At 39.9% G+C, this 18,736-nt stretch overlaps 1 protein-coding gene across 2 annotated transcripts; it reads left to right on the top strand.

Annotated features, from left to right (window-relative positions):
• The first annotated feature begins 1,523 nt into the window (after window positions 1–1,523).
• Window positions 1,524–17,033, top strand: DENND10 (DENN domain containing 10). Of its 2 annotated transcripts, XM_054033607.1 has the most exons (9): window positions 1,524–1,663; window positions 4,627–4,823; window positions 7,431–7,510; window positions 8,658–8,806; window positions 9,049–9,160; window positions 9,526–9,626; window positions 12,427–12,534; window positions 14,037–14,131; window positions 14,892–17,033. In XM_054033607.1, exons 1-9 carry the CDS (start codon window positions 1,618–1,620, stop codon window positions 15,066–15,068), a joined length of 1,065 nt encoding a protein of 354 aa, XP_053889582.1. In that variant the 5' UTR covers window positions 1,524–1,617; the 3' UTR covers window positions 15,069–17,033. The 2 variants fall into 2 exon arrangements, with proteins under 2 accessions (XP_053889582.1, XP_053889583.1); XM_054033608.1 differs by lacking the exon at window positions 4,627–4,823 and having other exon boundaries at window positions 1,577–1,663.
• The last annotated feature ends 1,703 nt before the right edge of the window (window positions 17,034–18,736 follow it).

Here is an 18,736-nt window from a genome sequence, read left to right as displayed (position 1 = left end):
GTACCCATCAATGATTTACAGAATTAAATAACTCAGAGTTAAATAATACAAATAGTTACAAAGTTAAAATAGAAAATTAATAGCAGAGAAAGAGAAAAATTCAGAGTAATGAACAAAAGTAAAAAAGATAGTTTTCATCTCCTGTTTGACAATAGATTGGAAAGGTAGTGATATGGAGAAAGCTGTTTCACATGGTTGCAAAGGAGAAGGCTTTAAGGGACAGATAAAAAGCTAAATAAGCAGAAAGAGACACCTTCAGACTATGGCCTGATCCTGCAAACAGGTACATATTTAAGGGGTGATACTGACACTCTTCAGGTAGGCATATAGGAATAATACATATCAACAACAATAGAGATCCACGTACATAATTATCATCAGTGATACACATTTAAGAATGGGAAATGCTCCCCCCCCCACACACACACACCAGAAGTGTAATTTATCAAAGCAACGGACCCTAAGTAAACATCAAAATATATTGACAATTCACCAGTAAACATGGATGGAGTTCAAGTGTGCACATTGGTGCTGCCCGAGGGTGCGGAATAGAGAGGAACAAAACTTTTGGATTATACAGTAAATTAGTTTAAAAATGCAGTTTTGAACATTAGGATTTTTTTTTTTTTTAAGAAAAGTAAAAACGGTTCATTTTGACATGTTTGAAATAAACCATTTTGACATTCTTTTTAAATGAACTATTTCATTTTGCATTATCGTTTCTGATCAACATTTTGTATCAACATTTCGCTTCAAGCCTTACGGTTTTGTTTTGAAATATTGTTTCAGAAGGACATTAGAAAAGTTTCATTCAACCTGAATGAAATGTTTTCAGTTCTGGGTTTTGGCAACTGAGAAAAAAAAATCAGTTTCACTTAGAAACTAACAGATTTTATTTATTTATTCAGATTGTTCAGTTCAGCCCCCAAACCGAAAAATTATTTACTGAGTCACAGTGGGGAAATCACAGAGAGGAGAGACCGAGAGGGTGGGGGAAGCCACCCAAAGCATTCAGGGGTGGGGAGGTCACCCAGAGGGGGCCCGGGATGTAGCACTAGGGGCACGTGGGGAGGTCGAACGGAAGAGTCCCAGGGAAGCGACCCGAGAGGTGGGGAGACCAGGTCACTCAGAGTGGCCCGGGGGGTCGGGTTGGGGGAGAAGCCAGACCCTCCGGAGGGGCCCCGGGGGCGGGTTGGAGGGGAGGTCGGACCCGCCGGAGCGGTCCCGGGGGCGAAGGAAGGCCAGGTGGAGGGGCCCCGGGAGGCCAGGCCAGGCCAGGCCAGCCCCGGCTTGCTGGAGGGGCCCCGGTTTCAAGCGAGCAGGGGAAAAGCCCAGCCCTTGCCCGGGCAGCCGCTGCGCCCCGACCCCATTGATCCTCCAGGCTTCTGCTCGGAGGCGCCAACGACCGAGGCCGAGTCTGCGTCCTGCGTGGGGCCTGGGAGGCGGGGAAGCAGCGGGGCCGGGCCTAGGGCCGAAGGCGGTGCCAGGACAGCGGGCGGAGCCGGTCTGAGGCGGGGCAGGGCCTGGGCGCTCAGGCGGCAGCCACTGCGCGGGACCTAGGAAGAGGGGGAGAGGGCTGGGCTGGGCCGGGCCTGGTGCGCTCCGGGCAGCAGGAAGATGGCAGAGCCGGAGATTCAGCTGCTGCTAGGCGTGGGGCTGATTGGTAAGGACACCCCTGGGGCTGGGCCCTTTGCCCCTGGTGTAGCTACCCCAGGGTAGCTCTCTGTGCTGGGGAGGGGCAGACCCCCCTGCCCAGCCCCAGACTCCAGCTCCTTGACAGGACCCTCTGCCCCTTCAGCGGAGGGTGGGGCTCTTGTGGTGGTGTGGGGGCAGCGGTGCTGGAACTAGGGGTGCTGCTGCACCCCTTGGCTTGAAGTGGTTTCCATCATATACAAGGTTTACAGTTGGGTTCAATGGCTCTCAGCGCTCCTGGGTAGGGGGGCAGCACCCATCAAACCCATCTCACTCTTTGAGGCACCACCCCAACCTTTCTCCTTCACATGTGGGGCCTGGGCCGGGCAGTAACCTACCAGGGGAACTTTTCCTCTTTTGTCCACCTTACATACCTTTAGCATGGCTTTTGACACAGTTCTGCATGAAGTTCTCCTAAGTAAATTAGGGAAATGTGGTCTAGATGAAATTACTATAAGGTGCTTTCAACTCAACTGGTTGAAAGACCATACTCGAAGAGTAATTATCAGTGGTTTGCTGTTAAATTGGGAGAGTGTATTTAGTGGGGCCCCGCAGAAATCGGTCCTGGGTCCAGTACTATTCAATGTTTTCATTAATGACTTGGATAATGGAGTGGAGAGCATGCTTATAAAAGTTGCAGATGTCACCAAGCTGGGAGGGGTTGCAAGCACTTTGAAGGACAGGTTTTAAATTCAAAATGACTGAAAAATCAGAGGATTGATCTGAATTCTACAAGATGAAATTCAATAAGGACAACTGCAAAGTAGTTAACTTAGGAAGGAAAAATCAAATGCATAGCAGAAAATGGGGAATAACTGGTGGTAATACTGCTGAAAAGACTCTGGAGGTTATAGTGGAACACAAACTGAAATGAGTCATCAGTGTGACACAACTGCAAAAAAGACTAATATGATTCAGGGGTGTATTAACAGGAATGTTGCATATTAGACACAGGAAGTAAATGTCCTGCTCTACTTGACACTGGTGAAGCCACACCTGGAGTACTGCGTCCAATTCTGGGCAATACAGTTTAGGAAGGATGGGGACAAATTGGAAAGAGTTCAGAGGAGAGCAACACAAATAGGATGACCAGATTACATGAACAAAATATCGGGACACATGGTGGGAGCAGGTCCGGAGCACTGCCCAACCAACCAACCAACCAACCAAACAAAAAGCCCGAGTCAGAATATCGGGACAAATGGCATCCCGACCCTATACATCTGTTGGGATGCGGGACAAACAACTTTTATCGGGATTTTATCGGGACGTCTGGTCAGCCTAAACACAAATGATGAAAGGTTTAGAAAATCTGAATTATGAGGAAAGGTTAAAAAAACTAGACATGAGAAACTAGTCTTGAGAAAAGAAGACTGAGACACAACCTGATAGTCTTCCAATATGTTAGGGCTGTTATAAAGAGCACAGTAATCAATTTAAGAAAACCTTTCTAATTATAAGAGTAATTAAGCTCTGGAATAGGCTTCCAAGGGAGATTGTGAAGTCCCCATAATTGGAAACTTTTAAAAACAAGTTGGACAAACATCTGTCAGATATAGTCTAGGTTTACTTGGTCCTGCCACAGCGCAGGGGGCAGGACTTGATACTTCTTGAGGTCCTTTCCTGCCATATATTTCTGTGATTCTATAATGGAGGTGTGAACCCCAGAACCGCCCAGCAACAGGTGGCCCTCTGCCCATCCATAAAAATGCGGCTAACAACATATCTCCGCCTCTCGGTATAAAATGCGTTTGGAGATGGACAGCATCATATAAGTGTCCAAGTGTTGCTTGTTTTTGTTAATTATGCCAGTTTATTTTAAAGCATGTATTGATTAAAACTTCCTGCATGCAAAAGAGCCAGAACCTGCCCTCTGATACAAACCATTGGAAATATGTGGGGGTATCTGAAGGCAACATTTGGCATGTGGTTGGTACAGCATTTGGGAACGAAGCCTATAAATGCTCAGACAGATAATATACCCCTTCTATAGCATATAGATGCCATATAAATATAAGATGCCATTATTTTAGTTATTACTTAGGCTTGGTCTACACTACCCGCCTGATTCAGCGGGTAGAGATCGATCTTCTGGGATCGATTTATCGTGTCTCATCTGAACGCGATAAATCGATCCCAGAAGCGCTCCCCCGTCGACTGCGGAACTCCTGCTCGCCGAGAGGAGAAAGTACTGTCGACGGGAGTTTGCCTGCGCAGCGTGGACCCGCAGTAAGTAAACTTAATTCGATCTAGGAAACGTCGACTTCAGCTATGCTATTCTCGTAGCTGAAGTTGCGTTTCCTAGATCGATCCCCCGCCCCAGTGTGGACCAAGCCTTATTGAAATACAAAGTGAAAGTATTGTTAATTGAGAGAGTTTATCCATTTAGAACTAATTGATAATTTCATAGTCCAAATAAGTCTGTTAGTTTAACAATAAACAGTTAATAATGATGCTTTACCACTTCAAAGCATTGTGACAGTTTGAATGATGGAGATTTTAAATGATGCAATTAAGGGTTCTATAAATACTTAAGTGCATGCTTATTTTTGAGCACCACACTAATTCCATTGGAGTCAATTTGACTACTTACATGCTTAAAGTTAAGTGCGCAAGCGTTTGCATAACTGGAGACAGCACCTTTGAAAACTACAATTCTTATTTTTCCACATACTCAAAAGCCTCACCTGGCTGGGACTTTGCATGCCAAGAGCAGACTTTTACAACAAAATGCTATAAATACCTGAAAATAAAAGTTAATAACAGAACCATGAACAGACAACTTTAACAGTCAAGGCATGAGTGGGTACTGATATAGTTAGTGTAAAATGGGATGGATGTTAAGCTGATTCCAGTAAACAGATCTGATTAACCAATCAATTTACTTCCTTGCTGCTGTTTGGCATTCTCACAGTGAACATCTTTCCACCATAGAAAAAGACACCAATGGAGATGCTCTGTGGGTATGGTGTTATCCCTCCACAACAGCTGAAATGAGGGATCTATTGCTGAGAAAATGCTGCCTTACAGATGAAAATAAACTGCTTCACACCTTTGTATTTGGCCAGTATAGAAGATCATGGTTCTATATCACAACAGTGGAAGTTCAAGATTCTTCAGTCTTGGAAAAGGTGGGACTGAATCACCAATAAAGCGGTCTAAAGCAGTGTTTTGGGGCCTAGTTCTGCAAATGCTTTACTACTAGCTGGGGTACTTACTAGTGGTAATAGTTCTAATGGAAAGAATGGGGTTGTTCTCAGGAACACGCACATGCTCAAGAGTAAGTGTTTACAGGATTGGATCCATATTTTGCAGTTTTGAAATTCCCTGAGTACGTTTTATGGTCTTCCATAGTTGTGAACTTTTTAAAATTATTTTTTCAGATTATTTTTGGGGTTGAAATACAGTGTAACCGCTTGCTTCTGGAAAATAAGTACAAAGCTCACTGTTTTTCATAAAAATTAAAAATATTTCAGAGGAGGAAAAGCTAAGAGCCTCTTCCTGGCACAAGCTTTTAAGCATGAATTCTCACGGAAAACAATGAAGATTTTTGCCTAAAAATCACGTGTAGTATGACGCTAAATCTTGGCAATAGAGGTTGAAAGAAGACTGTAGAGTTCCTAGCACAATAGGGCTTGATTCTTGGTAGTCCTTTCCTACTGAAGTCATTGGGCAAACATTTTGTGAGTAGCAGATTAATGTACTTTATACCAGTTTAGTATTCTGTGCATATGCAAAACAAGTGTAATATACACTCCCTCTTTGGCCTCTCTATGAGCAGCAAAAAAGGGGGTGTGGCTGGGTAAAAAGAAAGGGGTATATATGCAGCCCTTGAGTAAGCGGATGCAACTCCCTTTTTTGGGTACGTCTTCACTTACCAGAGGGTCCGGCGGCAGGCAATCGATGTTCTGGGATCGATTTATCGGGTCTGGTTAAGACGCGATAAATCGATCCCGGAAGTGACGCTGGTACTCCAGCTCGGCGAGAGGAGTACGCGGCATCTCCCTGCCACGTCTGGACCCGCGGTAAGTTCGGACTAAGGTACTTCGAATTCAGCTACGTTATTACCGTAGCTGAATTTGCGTACCTTAGTCCGAAGTGGGGGCTTATTGAGGACCAGGCCTTTGAAATCAATGGGATTGCATCAGTTTCCACTTAAGGGTGAATTTGGCTCCTAAAGCATTAAGGATATCTTCTGTGGCATGGTTATAAGTTAAAGTAATGACAAGGAGAACTTTATTATTATTATTATTATTAATCCTAGATATGTTTAGTAATAGCTTCCCTGCGCTTACAATTTGAAGTTAGACCCAAGAAATAACAAAAGAATAACGGACATGGGTCATTGTGGGGAGAAAAGTAGTAAAGAAATGGAGGAGGATAAAAGGTGAGAGGGGGAATTTCCATGTAATGATGAAAAGGAGAAAGTTGGGTGCATCATGGATTTTAATTTTGGGGGTGTTTTAATAGAATTTATGATGGCATAAATTTTGTTAGAATGGAAGATTAAAGATGATAGACCTGGCAGATTTGGACTGATTATTTGGATCAGAAGAGAGTAGTTGTTTGGTGTATGAGAACAGGGAGGCTACTCCAGGCAATGTAGAGGAAAGAAGTTACATAGGAAGCTTTGGAAAGGAATAGGCTGAAAGGATAATAGGCTGATATTAGGAAAAGATATAGGCAGGAAGGAACAGTGTGCATATCCTTGCTTTATGTTACATTCTATTTGTTTTTAAGCAGTTTTCATCACTGCAGGATAGACTTTGTAGAACTTCCCTTGACTTGTCTATTTTTTTGGCTGTAAATACCTTTTCTGTTACATCCCTCCCACCCCCTTCTTTTCCCCTCAGAGTGTAAGAGATTAATTTTGCACACTTACAGAATGCCACTTACACCCAATTTTCTGACCATCTTATGCTATCTCTAATATGTCCAATGGAAAAGGTTTTGGACAGTTTGTTAGATATTACAAAAATGCAGACATAATGCTTGGGACCCAGGCTGTAAAATTAGTCTTTGAACAGCATTGTTATATCTCACTCATTATTTATGGCTAAAATAGGTTTTTCATTGTTGCATTCTCTACATTTCTGCTAAAATATATGTCTATTTTAAAATGTACCTTAGCATTCAAAGTCTCTATTTTGGTACATGATTTATTGTGCTTTTCTGAAGGATTGAATTGTATATGTATTCATCTTTATTACTGATAAGCGAAATATTACAGATGCACTTTCATTTCTTCTGTACTCTGACATTAAGGTCCCTTAATAAGTTGTTGTAAGACTAGTAGCATTGTGGCATTCCATGTGAAGTAAAAAGCATTCCTATATGATGATTCTTCCTGTCCTTCTCCCACCCTCTCCACCTCCACCTCCGAATCCCCCACCATGGTTCTGTCCTTCTCCTCACGCCATTGTAATCTATAATATCTGCAGTAGGAGGTTAATAAGGTGGGGGCAGGTAACTTTCTCATGTTTAAGGGTGGGGGGTGGTTGTTGTTGTTTAATCCACCAAATATTGATAACTCCGACTCAGTGAAAGTGGGTCAAGTCAGAAGCCATTAGCTATGTCTTTTTTCCTGCATATAAATGAGATTTGCAGCTGTCTCACACTCTCCTGGTACTATAATGTCTTGTATGAGTGTTGCATTAAATTCAGTAATGTAAGCATTACCTGAATTAAAATGGAAGTATATAAAACAACCTGCATGTTTTTTTGTGTGTTTTGGACAGGTGACTCACTTTTCTATTGTTCTGACTGCCAAAGATTTTAACCCGGAGAAATATGCTGCCTTCACTAGGATATTGTGTAGGTCTGTATAAAAGCTGTATTTAGTGCAAATGTTTAAATACTTAGGTCTTGCCAAACTGGGAGGCTGAACGATACATGTTGTCTAACAATATGAATGTTTGCTGGGATTCTGTATTATGATTCGTTATTGCAACTATATAAATTCTAGGTCTGTGATTAAGTACAACTGGCTATTTTGTGTCCATGTGATAAAATTAAGAACATAGGCAAATGTTCAACATATGTTACCATAAAAATAAAATTCTTTATTTTCACCGCTTTTTTTCCCCAAGAACATGTTTTCAAAATGTAATAAATACTGAAAGAGCCTCTGTGATCTTTGTGTTTCACTGTTGCATAAACTATTTAGGTTGGTTGTGACTTGTTTTCTCTCTCTCTCTCTCTCTCTCTCTCTGTGTGTGTATGTATCTTATAAGGTGGAGGTTATTAACTGAGTGTCTTTCTAAATGATCTGAAAATTATAGTTGAATTTAAAAATAAATGTGACAGTAGCTTTGTAGGGAAACTAAAATGGAAGATGGCAGCTTAGAAACATCTATAACACTATTTTTGAAATAATCTGTTTTGAAGCTTTAGGTACGGTGTTCCTACATCTGAATTCCTTTCTCCTTTTCCAGGGGAAACTTACCGGTAGTTAAAGCTGAGAGGAAGAGAGATGATTAACAAATGTATATTAAGAGGGGGGAGAGTTTCTTTTTTCTATGTACAAGGGACAGACTGAGAGACTTTGCATTTGTCTCCCGTATAGCATGTCTCCTGTCAGCTGTACCTTTCTTGATAATCATGAAGTAACTGATCATATGATAGGTATTTAAAAATCAGATGAAGAATATGAGGAGTTTTGCCCTTCACAAAACAAATCTTTTATAAATCCACAAATTTTTTTTTGTTTTTGTTTTTTACTTGTTTTATACTGAAACTATAGCTCCCATTCATTTTTGAAACAGGAAATCCTAATAAGAACATGAGTTGACCATAGATCCAAAAAACAGACAAGTTTTTGTGCTCATGCTGACCCAATCATGTGTCTTAAAATCAGAATTCTTCCAAATCAGTGTTTTGGTGATACCATGACCTTTTCGTTTGCCTATCTGTACTGTTCACACCATCATAGACAAAAACTAAATATTTTCACTTTTTTAACGCAGAATCTACCTGAAGCATGGGAGTCCAGTTAAAATGATGGAGAGTTACATTGCAGTTCTTACAAAGGGGATCTGCCAGAGTGAAGAAAATGGATCTTTCCTCAGCAAAGATTTTGATGCCCGAAAGGCTTACCTTGCAGGTTCAATCAAAGGTTAAAAATAAATCTATAGTCAACTGATTACTTATATCTTATTTAAATATGAAATCCACAATGCCATTCTGCAGCCATATAAAATAGATTTATATATCAAGTTCCAAATTCTGTTCAGATAAGTAACTAATATGAACTGTTCTGAGTATAGTGATGTCTGGTGACTTGTCCATAATTTTTAAAGAAATATTGCCAGAAGATACTCTTGTGATACCATAATGTCTTTCTTTCCTGTCTCGTAGATCTAGTATCTCAGTTTGGTATGGAAACAGTTATCCTATTCACTGCACTGATGTTAAAGAAAAGAATTGTTGTATATCACCCAAGAATAGAAGTTATCCAGGAGTTTACCAGGTATAGCACATACCTGTAAATAAAAATGCATTAGCCCCTGATTCTGGAAAGTATCTATATTCAGGAAAGCACTAAAGTAAATGCTTAAAGTTAAACATGTTCTTAGATCCCATTGATTTCAGTGAAACCAAAGTATGTGTTTAAGTGCTTTCCTGAACTGGGGCCTTAAAAATAGAATGAATACCAATAATATAAGGACCCTCAATTATCTGTGTATGTCTGTATGCGTGCTCTCATATACAAGAGATTCTTAATGTCACAAAATTTATATTTCTCTCTAAAGCTTTACAGTATGAAGTGCTAAGTCACCGATTAGTACAAGAAAAAAATATACTTAGTTTCAAATGCTAACTTCATTTCCTTAGGACTCTCCCTGCTTTAGTGTGGCATCGACAGGACTGGTCAATTCTTCATTCGTATGTTCATTTAAATGATGATGAACTGGAAGCATTAAAGACCTGCACAGGTAGTAATAAATTATCAGTCAAACTTTGTTCATAATGTTAATTTCATCTACATTGGAGCAACATCCTTTAGCAATAATGTCATGAAAAATCTCTTGCTATTTCCATCATAAATTCCTTTTGAGGATTTTTAATTCTTTAAATCTGTCATAGAAGTTAGACTGTACATTTTTTCTTTTAAAAAAAAAAAGCATGTGTTTTACATTAAATTAAAGATCAGATAAATAGTTTTATTGGTGGTTCCATCCAGATGGATTGTACTTCCTCCCTCCCCCCCAAGCTACTGTAAATGATTTCCTTTAGTTACTAAGAAGACAGAGCCTGTCATTAGTGAGTATTGGAATGTAATCCGGAACCAAATATCACAAATTGAGGGATAGTTATTACCAAATAATCTTTTAGTAATCTTTCTGGGGCCTCCTAGTGGAAATGGTCACACAAAAGGAAATGAAGAATTAATCTCTCATCTGTTAGAAGCTGCTCAGCCATTTGTAGCCTCCTATTGGGAAAAGAAAAATAGCCCAACCATTGGGGAATGGTTGAAAAAATATGGGAGGTTGTGGTTACAGAAAAATTTAATATACCATTTATGTATCCAGCAAAATAGACAGAGGACGGATAGATATGTAGATAGTTAGTTACCTTCTGTTTAGTACTCAAATTAAATTCTTCAAAAAACTCAGCATACCTGCTCAGTATTTTTGAATAGTAGCATTCGATACACATATTTAACATATGTCTACATAGAGATTTCATTCAATTTAATAAAATCACTAGGAATGACATAGGTGTTGTAATGATGCTCACTCTGTAATATGGTAACATCCTGCTAAATAGACCAGATTCCTGTATAATGTCTCTTTAAACAAAAACTAATTGTTGTAATGATTATTTTATTTCTGATATTTACATGGCAGGGATTTGTAAACTTATTAACTTCCTAAATAAATAGGGGGGAAAAGGGAGGTAGGGAAGTAAGCTTGTTTCCTTTTGATGTTGTTTTGGGTCAGAGGGAATGAAGGAGTTAATGCAGTGTTACAGAGGGGTTGATGTAACATGCCTTCAACCCAAATAAGATTACCTTCAAAGCATGTATGTGGTTAATGATGATTATTTTTCTTATTTCTTAACTGCAAAAAAGTAACTCAAAGTAATAGTGGGTATTTCACTTAATTAACAAGAAGTAATTGGAATTCTGTTCTGAATGTGCTCCACTGGGTCAGTTGGTGGCTGTTTATTGTAGTCACAAATGGCCTCCCCATGCTGTAAGAATCTGATTTGTGATTTCTATTGAGTGTAAATGTTATATAATACATCAAAAGATCGAAAGCGTCTACTCCTCGCCCCCCCTCCCCCTAAAACCTGGACACAACAGAGTGAACGAAGGATTTAGCAGTATTCTTAACCCTGAATTTCCTCACTCTTGTCTCTTTCGGATAATCAGTTTTATAGTTAACAAGTATTTTTAATGTTTGTTTGACTATTTTACCACTAGTGTATACCTCAGCTCATCAAAATCACCAAACCACACTTCAAAACAGCTGCTATAAGAGAAGGCATACTGAGATGAACCTAGCCGGCATGTTGTAAATCAGAAAACGTTCTGCTGCCACTACCATCATATTCCTGACCCAAATAGCCACTAAGAGCACTTTAATGGAGTCTCTTAGTGTATAGACCAGTGATCTCCAACCTTTTTAGGCACAAAATCACTTTCCGAATTTAAGTTCAACCCAGGATCTTCCCCGAAGCCCCGCCCTGCTCACTCCGTCTCCTCCCCCCTCCCCTGCCGTCACTCGCTCTCCCCCACCCTCACTCACTCTCACCGGGCTGGGGCAGGGGGTTGGAGTTCAGGAGGGGGTGCGGGCTCTGGGCTGGGGCTGAAGGGTTCAGAGTGTGGGAGGGGGCTCCGGGCTGAGCCTGGGGCAGAGGCTTGGAGTGAAGGAGGGGGTATGGAGTGCTGGAGGGGCTCAGGGCTGGGGGTTGGGGTGCATTTAGCTCAGGTGGCTCCCGGTTGGCGGCACAGCGGGGCTAAGGTAGACTCCCTGCCTGCCCCGGCCCCACTCAGGCACATCAGGACCTGCTCCCCATCACAAGCCAGGCCAATCCCCCTCACCCTGCCAGCCAGTAGTGCACACGTGGCCACGCTGCTCCCAGAAGGGGCCAACACGTCCCTGTGGCCCCTTGGGAGGGGAACATGACTCCGCATGCTGCCCCTCTCTGCAGACGCTGCCCCCGCAGCTCCCATTGGCCACAGCTCCCCATTCCCGGCCATTGGGAGATACGGGGGCAGGGTTTGCAGGCACAAGCAGCATGTGGAGACCCCTGCTCCCTTCCCTCGGCTGTGGTGGCATGCTGGCTGCTTCTGGGAGCAGCGTGGGGCTGTAGCAGGCAGGAAGCCTGCCTTAGCGGCAGCCCTGCTACACCACAGCAGCCGGAGATTGCGATTGACTGGGAGAGTCTGCAGGATAGTGACCTCTGCTATAGACCTTAGTGTATTTCACCTTTGGAAAGTGAACACACAGTCACGTTTTGATTTGTTTTTTAATATTTTGAGTAGCAAGAAAGCTTTGAAACTGAAAACATGATCTTCCTTACTACGTATAGTGTTTTGTTCTTAATTTTAAACTCCGGAAGTCAAAAAATACACTAGGTGCTTATTCAAATGCCCAAAGAAGTCAATTAACTTCAATGGGTGCTGGATCAAGTCCTTAATTTTAAAACAGATTTTAGTTTACACTACATCTCTTTTGGTTTTAAGTTTTTAATCAGAATTTGTCTTGGTAAATCTCTACCACCTAGGTTACATTGCTGGATTTATAGACTCCAAAGTGAGCAATAGACCGGATCTATATGATGTGTATGTGAATTTGGCAGACAGTGAAATTACCATTTCCCAGCAAGTGAAAGGTTGGTTGGCAGCATTTGTTTTTGTTTTGTTTCGGCGAGAGGTGGTGGTTTTGCTTTGTAACTCTGAACATAGAGCCAGATTCAACAAAATATTCATCCTGTTTCCAGGCTAGTTATGAGAGAGCAATTATTTTAGAGCTTTCATAGTCCTTCTCAGCTGGGAGCCTGGAAGATCTTTGGTGAATCTGGGCCATAATGTCATCATGTGTAAATGCCTAAATAATGGAATTGGAGAAGGGTGGTCTTGTGTATAATACACAAGTCTTCATTTAAAACATGTGACTGAAACATTTTATATTTTCATAAAGTTACATTCTAAACCATAGGTGGGTTATGAATCCAGCCCAGAACTAAACCCTTATAAATGACTATTCCCATTTTCATACCCACTGAACTTTGGGTTTTGTATCTCCTACCAATGATCAAGGGTAAATGCTGCCTGCAAAACTCTCAATGCATGGAGGATAAAACCTTTAGAGCAGTAGGAAATCTTAACTTGGTTTTATTAAAAATGCTTAATTCGGCCATGGATGTCAAACGACAGATAAAGGTCATGAGGAGAACTCATAATTTGGCTTGCCATCGATTTACCAGATGTTAGTTTGTCACTTAAATGCATTTGCATATTTCACTACTAAAAATTCATAACAATTCTTTAAAATATTCATTCTTTAAAATAAATCTTATTTTTAAAGTATAAAGAAAAAAGCCTGATCTTGGTTAACCTTGATTTAGCTTTACTTTATAGTTCTTTATATAAAAACTTCAGCATACTTTCTGGAAACTAGCAGTAAACTTATCTGTAACGCCATTGTAGGATCTACAGTATTTTGTCTAATTGTACCTCTGCATATTAATTTTATCCCAGCAAAAGCAATAAAGAAGATGTGATGGGAATACATGAAAATACGATAAAGTTCAAAGTACATTTTTGTGAAAAGTTCTTGTAGACAGTCCTATTATTCTTCCTCCTACATAAATATTTTCAGGAAGCTCCATTAAAGAGAGCATATGAGTAAAGGTGAGAGGTGCCATTCTTACAAATGCTAGTGACCTGTTACTACTGTTTTTGGATGAAGGGTGCTATACATGCAAAATATTATGTTCTAGATGGGTTAGATCAGTGCTTCTCAAAGTCGGGCCGCTGCTTGTTCAGGGAAAGCCCCTGGCGGGCCGGGCTGGTTTGTTTACCTGCCGCATGCGCAGGTTTGGCCGATCGTGGCTCCCACTGGCCGTGGTTCACCGCTCCAGGCCAATGGGGGCTGCGGGAAGGGCGGCCAGCACATCCCTCGGCCCGCGCCGCTTCCCGCAGCCCCCATTGGCCTGGGACGGCGAACTGCGGCCATTGGGAGCCGCGATCGGCCAAACCTGCGGATGCGGTAGGTAAACAAACCGGCCCGGCCCGCCAGGGGCTTTCCCTGAACAAGCGGCGGACCGGCTTTGAGAAGCACTGGGTTAGATGATCAGAATGAATGCATGATGTATTTTTCTCTACTCCCCAGAGGCAATGACAATGGGAAAATTGCACAAAGAAATTGGTCAACTCATTGTTCAGTCTGCAGAAGATCCAGATAAATCAGATAGTCAAGTAATTAAGGTTAGTCCCTTTTATGTTTAAATTTCTCCTTTCATTAATATTTTATTTAAAGAAAGAAAGAAAGAAAGAAATACCATAATGAAATGTCAGGCCCTGCTTCCCCCAAAGTCTGTTGATCTGTTGCAATCTCTAGTTTATAAATACCACTATACATTGAAATTCTTAAAATAGTTCTGCTGACCTGGTTATAATAGTATATAAATGAAGTAACTAAAACATAGTTTATTGGCACTTCATGTTGTTGAAAAAATTCCAGACATTCCTTTGAATATATTTCACTCGTATTAAAATAAAATGATTTTACAATGGTATAAGATTTTATAATCTGTTATTTGCTTCACTTATACTATAACTTCTTGGGAAAATTCATAGGTAACATTTTAAACCCTGAAATATGCTGCTTCAGATTTAAGATTGGGCTTCAAAATGCTGTGTTTTTTCCCGTTCCCACACCAATAGAGTCTGTTAGCTATTACACAATTGCATTGCGGTAATTATTTTGAAATAAAGGTGTTAGACCCCGTGAAATGCTGAGAACTCCCAGCTACCCCTGAATTAAATGTTCAGCATCTTACATGATCAGATCTGAAGAAAGAATATTCCAAATTTCTTTTTTTTAAGTAGCATATTGATGCGTTCTGACCTATTATTTCCCCTGCATACTATTTGTGTTAGTATCTTATACAGAGATGTTAATAATGTTAAATAATTTTCCTAGTAGTCTATTCATGCTTGCTTATTTGTCTATTCTTATTTTAAGGATATTTCACTGAAGACAAAAGAAATTTTGACTAATCTGGCATCATTTACTGAAGTTTCTGATGATGGTGAGAAACCCACACTTAACTTTGAAGCCCTAAAACAAAAGCGATATCCACCAGCTACAGAGAACTTTCTTTATCATCTAGCAGCTGCTGAACAAATGCTTAAGATCTGACTTTGTTGATATACTTCACTGTTGTGGACCAATATGAAACTATTCCCTTTGCCATAAAACTATGACTGTCTGCTACTTATATAAAAAACTAAAGGTAGCAAAGAAAATGTTACATTTTAATGATGTAATGCAAAATATAGACATATGACCTGGAACATGCGGCTGCACATTAGGAAATATTTCTAGTCTTTTTACTTTTCCTTGACTCTGACTTTATACACACAAGGGCAGATACTCAAAAACACAACCTGAGTTGGGCACCTGACTTGTGTTTGTGCCTTTGAAATCTTCCCCCTTACTCTTAGTGTACTATAACATTATAGAACTGGACATACTGGTATAAACAAATTGAAATCAGATACACTGAAAGTAACACTGAAAACTGGAAAATGGTTAGAGCAGTAAAACTATACCAGTTTGTCTTGTAGCATAGCCATAAAGTAACACTTTTTAAGTAAGCAGTCTGAAACTAACTTTGCTTTGTAATCTTCTGGGAAGAACTTAAATTCTTTGTAAGGAAACCTACTTTTTGAGCCAAACGTCCAATGTTTCTGCAGAAATGTCCATGAAACCAGTCAAAAGGTTCTGCAGTAGCACTTTTGTTATATGAAAAATCAAACTTTTTTTCCTGGCCTTTGCACAGATGGGTGTAGCATGTGGTTTTACATAGAGATTTTATACTTAAGATCAAAAATTTAGTAATCCATATTTATACTATTAAAAATTGAATGTTTGGTATCTTGAAGCTGTAAGAACTCATAATTAACTATATACAAGCAATATTAATTTGAGAAAGATTTTTGTTTATGTATTGTAAAGTAAGGAAGTGTATTTTAGAATATGGATAAGGAATTAGGTATCTATATATAAAATAGCTACCTATAGCAGTTAGTCCGAGAGAACTACTGCTACAATCCCCTATTTTCAGGGGTGTATAATCCTACTTCAGATATTTACTCGAGACAAAAACTTTGCAGTTAGTTTAGACACAGAAGCATTTTTTAAACGAATGGCATATTGACTGTGTTTTGAATATCAGTGCTCTTTGACTTTTTTCCATTTGTATAACTTAAGGGGTGTTTTTTAATGGTCCAGATAAGTTTAAAGATCATATAGAAAGAAACACAATTTGGGCCTGAGCCTTACGTCCATTGAAGTTAGTCTTTCCATTGAGTTCAACATGCTTTGGATCAGGTCTTGAGCATTTCTATAACTATAACTTCAGGGTTAGAGTGAAAATTTCTTTCCATGGATTCTTAAAAAAAAAAAAAAAAAGCAAGCTTTATTAAAATAACATGTAGTTGAAATAACATGCATGGTTTAGGATAACTCTCAAAAAAGCGGAGTTCTCATTTGCCAACTAAATATTTGATATTTAATTTTCTTTTACGTTCAGTCTTGGAGACTCTTTAGTTGCAAATTTCCTTATTGTTTGTCTCAACCTTTCATTCTAATGTTTTTGTATGAAAACAAATGAAACTTAATTTTGCACTTCAGGAATTATACACATAGCAAAGTTATGCCTATAAAAAATTATGATTTTTTTTTCCTGAACCCATTGACCTGTGTATTTCATGTAAATTGTGCTTGAATAGTCATAGTCATCAAGTCACAGGCTTCAGCTCTTTAATTACTATAAAATAATAGAAATATTTAGTAACGTGGTAACTTAAAACATTTACAATATTTCAACCACAATGTCTAATTTAAAAAGAATTGTGTTGTGTTTTTATTTATATTGAATGTACAGCAAGGTGGTATAAGCAAACTCTTGTAATAGGTGGGGAAGAGAATTTCAATGGAAGGTGTGCAAAATTAAATTTAAATTCCCTCTAGCCCCCAGGTGATACACTTATCCTATGAGGAGAAAATTGGGCCATTTGCACTTGTATGAAGTAGTGCATCACCTACACTTCTACAACCTTGATTCCATACATAATAAAACAGACCTGATGTAGATCGTAACCGGTTTGTTTTGCTAACTTTCAAAGGGACAGATAGCAATGTCCTCGTTGAAATTTAACTTATTCTTTCTATCTCCAGAAATCAGTGAACTGTGTTCCTCTAGAGCAGTATCTTTCTTCGTAATGGTTTTTTGACACCTACAGATTTTCCGGAGAGTTTGAGTGTAACTGGTAAAATCAGCAACCCTTTGTTAACCAAGTGTGGTTCTGAGCTGAGAAGTGACAGTATGAGCCTCCAGGTTAGTTCTGATTTCCATAGTGCAGTGGTTCCCAAACTTGTTCCGCTGCTTGTGCAGGGAAAGCCCCTGGCGGGCTGGGCCGGTTTGTTTACGTGCCATGTCCGCAGGTTCGGCCGATCGTGGCTCCCACTGGCCACGGTTCGCTGCTCCAGGCCAATGGGAGCTGCTGGAAGTGGCACAGGCCGAGGGACATACTGGCCGCCGCTTCCAGCAGCTCCCATTGGCCTGGAACCACTGCCATAGTGGATATGTTCAGCCTACAAATAGCCATTTTTGCAATTGTCAGTCCTACAAATGCAATATGTGGGTCTGAAAGTCAAGCAGTGGTTAGAAATTGAAGCTAGACAAATTCAGACTGGAAATAAGGTGTAGATTTTGAAGGTGAGAGTAGTTAACCATTGGAACAATTTACCAAGGGTCATGATGGTGGATACTCCATCACTGTCAATTTTTGAACCAAGATTGGATGTTCTTCTAAAAGATAGAACTTCCCCACAAATAATTTCTAGAGCCTATGGCCTGTGTTACACTGGAGGTCAGTCTAGATGATCACCGTGATCCCACTGGGCCTTGGAATTTATGAATCTAGGTTTGTTGAGACCTGGTCCATTATAGTACTTTTGCTTGGCTTTCTTAATTGTTCATGCTAGCCTTTACTGTGGCTAATATTAAACATTGTAGTAAAAAAAAAAAAAAAAAAAGGGGGGGGGGCGTATATTCTGTTGATAGTAATGGAAGTTAACATATGTGTAGCAAGAGCATTGGTAAACCTTTTCGGAGTTCACCTTTAGTATGTTGCCAGTACAGGAGTAATGATGGAACAATAGGACAGAGGTGTGACTGTAACTGTAGGATTTATTATGACTTTACTGTAGCAATTAAAACCATTTCTCTCCCTTTGAAAATGATGGTTCTTGAAAGGGCCAGGAGACTTTTTATTTAAAAAAAAACTATAGCCAATTGATACCTAATGAGTGAGCTGATCTAAACAAGCTACTCACAATCCTTTTATAAATAGTCACATCAGTGAAGTCTCACCATAATCCATGTAGTACAGCTTTTGCTGCCATTACTGTGTGAGAAGGGCTTTGTTTTTCTTCCTATTACTAGTTGGGGTTTTTACGGTATATTCCTTTGGAGAGCTATATAATACCATCTACAGAATACATAGATATCCTCTGTAGGAGTAGCAAAAGATCTACTGCCACTCTAAATATAATCAGGCAAGAGGAAAAATAAAACTGATTATGGAATGTAGCAGTAGTAAGTGGCAGTCAGGGTGCTGTGTGAAATATGATTAAGCAGCCATTCCTGTAGCCTCCTAATTTATAGTTTTGTCAAAATGCAACAAATTCTCAAAAATAGCTATTTTCCTACCAGTTTCTTTTGTGCCTGCCTCTGCTTTCCTATGAGGAAGGATTGTAAGGATTGCAAGGTAGCTACAAAGTGTGAGAAAATGAGAATC

The sequence above is a fragment of the Malaclemys terrapin genome, chromosome 7, assembly GCF_027887155.1.
Source record: "Malaclemys terrapin pileata isolate rMalTer1 chromosome 7, rMalTer1.hap1, whole genome shotgun sequence".
Taxonomy (NCBI): domain Eukaryota; kingdom Metazoa; phylum Chordata; order Testudines; family Emydidae; genus Malaclemys; species Malaclemys terrapin.
This window is presented reverse-complemented; position numbering and strand designations above follow the sequence as displayed.

What these genes read in the sequence shown, in the direction of transcription:
- DENND10 (XM_054033607.1), top strand. Translation starts at nt 1,618, where the DNA reads ATGGCAGAGCCGGAGATTCAGCTGCTGCTAGGCGTGGGGCTGATTG. An exon ending in ATTCTTCAGTCTTGGAAAAG is followed by an intron (nt 4,824 to 7,430) that starts GTGGGACTGAAT and finishes TGTTTTGGACAG; the next exon opens with GTGACTCACTTTTCTATTGT. An exon ending in AGCATTAAAGACCTGCACAG is followed by an intron (nt 9,627 to 12,426) that starts GTAGTAATAAAT and finishes TCTACCACCTAG; the next exon opens with GTTACATTGCTGGATTTATA.